Genomic DNA, 8,589 nt, shown 5'->3' on the forward strand with positions numbered 1-8,589 from the left:
TGAGCTAGATGGCCGCTTGTTTACCTTCAAGCTTTTAAGACCCCAGACGCTATATCTTTTGATAGCCGGGCACCATCAGCTTTCTTCACCACATTTGCTTGTTCACCCGCTTTGTCTTCAGCGGGAGCAATGGTTTCTTCATTGCAGCTATATTTGTTGACACCAATGGCAGTCGTACATGTGGACTTCTGATGGAGTACACAAATGACCACATTGTGGCAAGAGACTGTGGAGAAGCTCATTAGCAGCAGCTAAAGCCCAGCCAGAGTCTGACTGTGGAACAGCCAACAATTGCTCATAAGTAAGTTCAGGTTGAAGCTGAATTAAATTAATTCCAGGAGAGCCAAAGTAAGTACATCACCTGAATTTCAAGACAGATTTGATGCACTGAAGCCTAACTGATGAGCTGGGGGATGATACCAAGAATGTCATTCATGAAAAAAGCAATAGGTCATTAAAAATACAGTAAAGAAGGAAAAGATCAGTGTACGTTAGACTCTGAAACTTGCTCTTAATTGTAGAGTAACTAAGTCAGATGGGAGAAATGATGAAGTCAAAGAGCTGAACAGAAAGTTTCCAAGGGCAGCTTGAGAGACAAAGTAAAATAATGAAATGTGCAAAGACTTAAGAGGTAGAAAACTAGAAAGGAAGAGCATGCTCAGTACATTTTAAAGTGAAGAGCAGAAGGACAAAAGAGAATCCAAGCCTTGATTTACAGTATTTAAAAATTCTATGACAAAATATTAAATGACGCAGGATGCATCAAAAGAAGGTGGAGAGAACACAGTCACTGAATCAAAAATCACTCGTTCATATCCAGCCACTTTAAGAGCGAGCATATGAGCAATGGTACTGAAGGAGAAAGCCCAGGCTGCACTGAAGACATTAGCCAAGAACATGATTCCAGGAATTGACAATACCAACTGAAATGTTTCAACAAGCTGATGAAACACTGGAAGCACTCGTGCATCTTACAGGAGATAGGAAAGACAGCTACATGGCCAACTGACTGGAAGAGATCTAGATTTGTATCTCTTCCAAAGAAAGGGGACTCAACAGAATGTGCACATTATAGAACCATATCAGTGATAGCAATGCAAGTAACATTTTGCTGAAGACCATCCAGCAAAGGTTGCAGCAGTACATTGACAGGGAGCAGGTTCAGGCTGGATTCAGAAGATGTGTAACAAGGAATACCACGACTGATGTCAGATGGGTCCTTGGCTGACAGCAGGAATACCAGAAAGATGTTTACTTGTGTCTTATTGACTATGCCAAGGCATCCGACTATGTGGACCGTAATAAACTATGTATCACCTTGAGAAGAATGGGGATTCCAGAACATGTCGGTGTGCTCAAGAGGAACTTGCACATGGATCTAGAGGCAGTTGTGTGAATAGAACGAGGAAATGCTGCATGGGTTAAACTCAGGAAAGACGTGCGTCAGGCTTGTATCCTTTCAGCATACTTAATCTCTGTGCTGAGATATTAATCAGAGAAGCTGGACAATATGAAAAGTGAGGCATTGGGATAAGAGGAAGGCGTATTAAGCTGAGGTATGCAGATGCACAATCTTGTTGGCTGAAAGTGAGGAGGACTTGAAGCATTTGCTGATGAACAACAAAAATTGCAGCCTTCGGTATGGATTAAAGCTCAGTGTAATGAAAATAAAAATACAATTTGATCGTAGGTAACGACATGATAAAGGGAGAAAAGATTGAAGTTGTCAAGAATTTCGTCTTGCTTCATTGACTCATAGTCACTGCTCAAGGAAGCAGCAGTCGAGATCAATCAACGTATTGCATTTGGGTAAATCTGCTGCACGAGACCTCTTTAAAGTGCTAAAGAATAAGATAGCACTTTGAGGATCAAGGTGCATCTGACCCGAGCCCTAGTCTTTTCAGTCTCCTCATATGTAGATGAACATTGGGCATTGAATGAAACCAAAGAAGAATCAATGTATTTGAATGATTATGTTAGCGAAGAAACATTGACTGCCAAATATAAGACACAACCCTGTCTTGGAAGTACCAGGGGCTCCTTAGAAGTGAGGATGACCAAAAAAAAAAAATTAATAAAATAAAAGGATGGCGAGACTTCTGACATGAGACCAGTCTCTCAGGAAGAACATCATGCTTGCTAAAGTAGACCAAACCAAATAACGGGCATTGAGTTGATGCCAACTCATAGTGATCTTACAGGACAGGGTAGAACTGCCCCCATGAATTTCCAAGACTATAACTTGTTATGGGAGCAGAAAGCCCAGTCTTTCTCCCACTGACTGGCGGGTGGTTTCAGACTGCGGAGCTTTCAGACCACAGCCCAACCAACCCTGAACAATTACCCCACCACAGCCCCTGGTACAGTGGAGGGGCAGTGAAAAAGAGGCGGGCCCTTGTCAAGATAGACTGGCACAGGGGCTGCAGCAGGGGGCTCAGAGAACGGTGTAGATGGCTGAGGATCGTGGTGTTTCCTTCTCTTCTAAGAAGGTTCACTGTGACTCCAGGGAGGACAACGCACCCCTCAGGCTCCCTCCTCCCCTTAGGCTCCTTTCAGATTCGCCCCTTCCTCCCCTCAGAGCCCTCCCTCCTCCCCTCCCTCCCTTTCTCTCCATCTACTTCCGAGGTTCCCTTCCTCCTTTCCCTGTCAAGCTCCTACTCCCCCTCCTCTCCGTGTATGTCTACAAGCTAGGGGCAACACCTCCAGAGAGCACCCTGCCTGCCCCTGTGCTGCCACAGCAGCTAGGACACAGACCCTCAGGCCCTATCTGGCTTTCTGAGGACTTCCTTAGCCCTAGCCCAGGGCTATGGGCTCCTGACTGGTGGCTGTCACAGGGCAAGTGGCTGGTCAGTTGAGGCCTGTGGCCACTGAGCACAAGGGGCCACCTCACTCCTCTGGGGCTGTGGGCAGCTGAAGGGAAGGGCTCAGATTCCAGACGGTGGAATGAGTCAGAGCTGGGGGTGGGGCCAGGGTACAACTGAGATGGGAAGGAGGGTGGTCTTCATCTAGGAGGAGACACCCCCACTGCCCAGTGAAGTGGAGAGCCAGGCCTTGTCCAGCTGGTGCGGGGCCATGGAGACATGTGCTGGACAAGGCAGCAGCAGTCACCCACCCCTCTGCATCCCTGTGCTCCCCTATAGCTGGTGTACCCGAGTGACTTCCGGCTCACAGACAAGGAGGTGAGTCTTGGCCCCCAGGACACCGCCAGGAGCGGCTGGACACTCGTGACCTTTCCTCTCTGTTCTAGAAAAGCAGCATCTGCTACCTGTCCTTCCCAGACTCCCACTCAGGTAGACCCTGCCGCACAGGCAGTGCTGTCCCCTCCCCCCCACATCCCACCCCAGGGCAGCAGAGCTAGACACCCTGATCCCTGGGAGGGCACTGCCTCCAGGCTTGCTCCAGGGAGGGAGGCTTCTGCAGCCCCCTGCGGACTCTGGTCAGCGCCCATCTTAAGCCCCTCAGAGGGTGTGGTCCAGATGCCTGGGCCCCCAGCCTGGCTCCTGCAGATCTGGCCCTGACTCCTGCCCCTGTGGCTCCCTCCAGGCTGCCTTGGGGACACTCAGTTCAGCTTCCGCATCCGCCAGTCGGGAGCCCCACAGAGCCCGTGGCATGCGGAGGACAGCCCCTACAACAGCAGGGCACCCGTGTGGCTACAGGTGAGTGCCTGGGCGTCTCTGGTCAGCCCGCCACGCCCACAGGAGTCTGCTAGTGTCTGCTGGTGTCTGTCCGCTGCCGGCGGCTCCTTCAAGGGTGCACAGCAAGCCCCACCGTTCTTGGGGCTCAGCCTCCGTTTGAGGGAACCCCAGAGGTCCTTGGGGCCTTTGCACCTGCATCTATAGCCTAGCCAGAGGACACGTGGTGAACCTGGCCACCACTGCATGCTTCTGGTAGGCCTGGGCCCTGTCCCTCTGTGACCTGGGCAGCTGCACAGCTGCTGTTGGAGAAGGGACGTCCACCTTGGCTGCGCCCTGGCCACAGGGGGACCTCGGCGCAGGCAGGCCTGGAGCAGAAGGGGCCTGGGGGGCTGGAGCCACCAGCGGCCGCCCAGTGACCCTGCGCTCCTCCAGCGGGAGTCGGCGCACTACTTTGGCTACGTGTACTTCCGCCAGGTGAAGGACAGCTCCATACAGAGGGGCTACTTTCAGAAGGTGAGCCCCAGCCCCTCTGGGTAGGGCTGTGGGAGGACCCTTGGGCTACCCCACCTCACAGCAGGTCAGAAAGTCACCCACTACACCTAAGGACAGGCCTGCCACCACCACGTCCCTGCTTTGGCTGCTGGCTGGAGGGGACTCAGGGCCCCTGTAGTTTAGGGCAGCCTGAGTCTGAAGTTTGGCCCCTGCCTGCCCAGGAGACTCTTTTAGATGGCAGCCACTGATACGGTCTCGCAGCTTCATTGGGAGCTGTGTCTCTTCAGCCCTGTTGGGGGCCATGGGTCCCTGTCTCTGAGGCTGCCCAGGACCCTGCTCCACCCCCGGCTAGGCCCTGGCTCCCTGAGAGGCTGCATGGCTCCTGGCCAGCTCTGGCCAGAACTCTCTGACCTTTCTGGCCCGGGCAGTCCCTGGTGCTGGTGTCCCGCCTGCCTTTCGTCAGACTGTTCCAGGCGCTGCTGAGGTTGGTGGCCCCCGAGTTCTTCGATAAGCTGGCACCCTGCCTGGAGGCCGGTGAGTGGGGCTTCCCGGTCCTCTGGCCTCCTGACTGGGCCTGTGCCCCCCTGACAGCTGCCTGTGTCCATAGTGTGCAATGAAATCGACCAGTGGCCGGCCCCCTGGCCAGGGCGCACGCTAAACCTGCCTATCATGGGCGTTATCCTCCAGGTGAGGTAGGGGGCAAGGGGAGGAGACATAGGCAGGTGGCTGCTTGATTGTGTAGGCCTACCCACTAACACTGTCCCCTCCCACAGGTGCGCATCCCCATCCGAGTGGACCAGCCTGAGGCCAGCCCCCCGAGGCAATGCAGCCACGAGGTAGGGCAGAGTGGGGTGGGCTGTGGTCCAGGGCCCGCTGCACCGGAGCCTCAAGTGGGCCTTCTGTCCCCTGTGGGGCCCCATGGCTCACGGCACTGCATGCATGGTTGGCGGGAGGCAAAGGCAGGAGCAGGGTTTCCATCTGAGGGTTCGTCTCATCTGAGTTTGAATGCTGCCCCCCAGAACCTGCTGCCTGCCCCTGTGATCCTCGCCAGCATCCATGAGCTAGACCTGTTCAGGTGAGCCTCCCCAGGATACAACTCCACCTCACACCCCACCGGACCCCCCACTCCAACTTCAGCCCCTGCCTACCCTGCTCCTGCTGCACACGCCCACTGTGACCCCTGCCAGTGTAGGCAGCCCAACCGACCACCCTGCTCCCCCAGGTGTCTGCAGCCCTTGCTGACCCTCATGCAGACTCTGTGGGAGCTCATGCTACTTGGGGAACCCTTGGTGATCCTGGCGCCCTCACCGGCCTTGTCTTCAGAGATGGTGCTGGCCCTGACCAGGTAGCTGCCTCATCTCCTGTACAAGGTCGTTCGGAAGTGGGTACAGGCCTAGGGGTGCAGTGGGCCCTCTTCCCTTCTTTGGGACCACAAGGGTTCAGGGTCCTGAGGCCCTGGGTATCCTTGGGGAGGACCTAGAGGGGTTGACTGAGCCAGTGTGTGCCCCACCTCGCCCCTTCCGGTTGTTCCCACGGCTGCAGCTGCCTGACGCCCCTCAAGTTCTGCTGTGATTACCGCCCCTACTTCACCATCCACGACAGTGAGTTCAAGGAGTTCACCACACGCAGGCAGGCCCCGTAAGTGCCCCGCCACCTCTCCTGCGCCAGTGGGCCTCTGTCTCTGCTGCTGCCCCTTCTCTCTCTCTCTCTCTCTCTAGACCCAGTGTGGTCCTGGGAGTCACAAACCCTTTCTTTATCAAAACGCTCCAGCACTGGCCTCACATCCTCCGAGTTGGGGAACCCAAAGCATCAGGTGAAGCTGCTGGGCCTGGGGTTGGCGGGACTGCCTGGGCCTGGCACTAGCCCCCCTCTGGTGGCTTTTGCAGGGGACCTTCCCAAGCAAGTCAAGCTGAAAAAGCCATCTCGCCTGAAGACCCTGGACACCAAGCCAGGTCCGTGCATGCCCATCCCTGTGGCACCCAGAGAGGGCACCTCCCCATGGCCCTCCCTCCAGCCTTGGGCCTAGTCCACAGTCTCTTGCTTCCTTGATGTGGGGTGATGTTTGTAGGCTGAGCCCGTGGCTGGGTGTGTGCGCAGGCTGCACGCACAGCTCAGACAGCGTCTCCCTCTACAGGTCTCTACACAGCCTACAGGGCCCACCTGCACCGAGACAAGGTGCTGCTCAAGAGGCTGCTCAAGGTACGTGGGGACAAACAACACAGGTCACCTGTGAGCTGGGGCATCAGGCCCAACCAAGTGTGCTGTGCTTGGGGCCCAAAGCGTCAACCCGTGCTGCACAGGGATCCTGGGTGTGAACTGGGGTGCACAGGGCCATCGGGGGTGGGTGTGACCTGAGATGTGCAGGGCTGAGGTGGGTGGGTGTATGTGTGAACTGGGGTGGCTGTGAGCCAGGGTGCAGAGCTCAGTACCGCAGGGCCCCTGCAGGGCATGCAGAAGCAGCGGCCTTTGGACGTGCAGAGCACCCTGCTGCGGCGGCACCTGCTGGAGCTGACCCAGAGCTTCATCTTCCCACTGGTGAGGCTCCATGAGGGCCAGGGTGGCCCATGCATGGGCAGCCTCGAGTGGGCGTTGTGAGAGGGAGGGGCGAGGTGAGGGTGGGCTGGTGGGGCCGGGCGACTGGGAGGGGTGAGGCTGTCAGCTGGAGCTGTGCCCCCATCCCTGTTCCCCAGGAGCACTACATGACCAGCCTCATGCCTCTGCAGAGGAGCATCACGCCCTGGAAGGTGGGTGGCTGGCCCAGGAGGGAGCAGCCCAGCAGCAGCCACAGAGAGGGCAGAAATGAGGGATGGGAGATATCTGCCCAGGCATTGGGGGGTGGAGGTGGGGCTGGGGGAATGTGCCTGGTAGCAGAGGTGAGAGGCAGATCCGGAGCGGGGCAGCCAGTGCTCACCCAGACCTCTTTCTCAGACACCCCCCCAGATCCGTCCCTTCCGCCAGGACGACTTTCTGCGCAGCCTGGAGCGTGGGGGGCCCCAGCTCACCTGCCTTCTCCAGGGAGACTGGCTGGGTCTCTACAGGTGGGTGGCGGCTGGGGCGGGGTGGGGGCTTGTGCCCACCCCTCTAGCACAGGGAGGTCAGTCCACCTATCACCACCGCAGGCGATTTTTCAAGTCCCCGCATTTTGACGGCTGGTACCGACAGCGGCACAAGGAGATGGCCCTGAAGCTGGAGGCGCTGCACCTGGAGGCGATCTGTGAGGCGGTGAGGGCGGTGCCGGCTGGGCACAGGCTGGGCACCGGCTGGGGGCAGGCAGGAGACGGCCTTGGCAATGCCACCCCTGGCTCTGCCCGCAGGACATCCAAGCCTGGAGGAAGGACCGTTCAGAGGTGGAACTTGTGGACCTGGTCCTGAAGCTCCGCGAGAAGCTGGTGAGACCCCCACCCGCAGCCGCCACCAGTGGGTCCGCCCAGTGCCCTCACCACCTGCCCTCCTGCCTGCCCTGCAGGTCCGCGCCCAGGTCCACCGGCTCCCAGTCAAGGAGGAGACCCTGCAGCGAGCGCAGCTCTACATGCAGATGATCATCGGCTCCCTGCCCAAAGACCTGCAGGGCTTGCTATGCCCACCCTGAGGGGCCGCCGCGGCTTCCTCCAAGCCCCCACCCTGCAGCCCTGTGCCCTCACTGTCCCAGCAGTAAATGAAGCATTTCTTTGGAACCCGGTCTGGTCCTGGGCGGGGGCCCAGAGGACAAGGGGTGCGGACTATTCGCTGAGCCCCACCTAAGGGGGCCACCAGAAGGGCATCTGGGCTACAGAGGGCTTTGTGAATGCTCACTAATCTGGACCCTATTTCCCGCCCCCCACCCCCCCAAACACCACCACCAGAGACCCCTCTCCTGCACTCCGCTGACCGATTCCACCATGCTTGGGGCTGGGGAGGGGCAGATGTGGGATAGCTGCCCGCTCCTACCATGCTCCCTCTCCCAGGCTCTCCCTGGACGCCTCTCTGCGAGAGAGCTGCACTGTGTAGGGATGGCCTCCAAGAGGCGGCGTGAGGCCTGCCTCTGCCTCGGAGAGCCTGGGCCAGGCCACCTGTATCACCCACACCATCCTGTCCCAGGGCTATGCCCCCCTCTTCCCCCATGGTACCCCTACAGGTCCCTCATAGTCACTGGCCTACAGCACCGACCCCTGGGTTTGCCTCCAAGGGACCCCTGGCATGGGGAGCTGCGGGGGCTCACACACTGTACGTGGTGGCCGCCAGGTCCTTGCCCCCATGCCACCTGGACCCTCTGACTCCTCATCTGAGCATCAAGGTCCAGGGGAGCCCAGAGGTCCACGCCACCCACACCCTGATAAAGCCTGCCTGAGAGGCTGGAGGTGGGGCCCCTGGATCCCAGGGATTAAGAGTGCTTATGATGGGGGCCAAGGATGGGGCTTGGGGTCCTGGGAAGTGATTGCAGTAACAGTGGAGCAGGCAAGGCAAACTGGCTGAAAGCTTTTTG

The 8,589-nt window shown here is 57.6% G+C and overlaps 1 protein-coding gene across 1 annotated transcript in view; it reads left to right on the plus strand.

Annotated features, from left to right (window-relative positions):
* DENND6B (DENN domain containing 6B) overlaps nt 1-7,801 on the plus strand; it is a 13,074-nt gene extending 5,273 nt beyond the window's left edge. Inside the window, exons 2-20 of the mRNA XM_013004023.2 lie at nt 3,141-3,179; nt 3,248-3,290; nt 3,544-3,656; nt 4,068-4,148; nt 4,556-4,661; nt 4,735-4,814; nt 4,901-4,963; nt 5,147-5,202; nt 5,350-5,472; nt 5,670-5,765; nt 5,846-5,940; nt 6,014-6,079; nt 6,262-6,326; nt 6,573-6,662; nt 6,818-6,871; nt 7,056-7,165; nt 7,247-7,349; nt 7,442-7,516; nt 7,594-7,801. Of these exons, the coding sequence (XP_012859477.1) occupies nt 3,141-3,179; nt 3,248-3,290; nt 3,544-3,656; nt 4,068-4,148; nt 4,556-4,661; nt 4,735-4,814; nt 4,901-4,963; nt 5,147-5,202; nt 5,350-5,472; nt 5,670-5,765; nt 5,846-5,940; nt 6,014-6,079; nt 6,262-6,326; nt 6,573-6,662; nt 6,818-6,871; nt 7,056-7,165; nt 7,247-7,349; nt 7,442-7,516; nt 7,594-7,716 (1,581 nt within the window). The 3' untranslated portion in view covers nt 7,717-7,801. The remainder of the gene's footprint in view (nt 1-3,140; nt 3,180-3,247; nt 3,291-3,543; nt 3,657-4,067; nt 4,149-4,555; nt 4,662-4,734; nt 4,815-4,900; nt 4,964-5,146; nt 5,203-5,349; nt 5,473-5,669; nt 5,766-5,845; nt 5,941-6,013; nt 6,080-6,261; nt 6,327-6,572; nt 6,663-6,817; nt 6,872-7,055; nt 7,166-7,246; nt 7,350-7,441; nt 7,517-7,593) is intronic.
* The last annotated feature ends 788 nt before the right edge of the window (nt 7,802-8,589 follow it).

The sequence above is a fragment of the Echinops telfairi genome, unplaced genomic scaffold (genome assembly GCF_000313985.2).
Source record: "Echinops telfairi isolate 266 unplaced genomic scaffold, ASM31398v2 ScPeMD7_2;HRSCAF=8, whole genome shotgun sequence".
Taxonomy (NCBI): domain Eukaryota; kingdom Metazoa; phylum Chordata; class Mammalia; order Afrosoricida; family Tenrecidae; genus Echinops; species Echinops telfairi.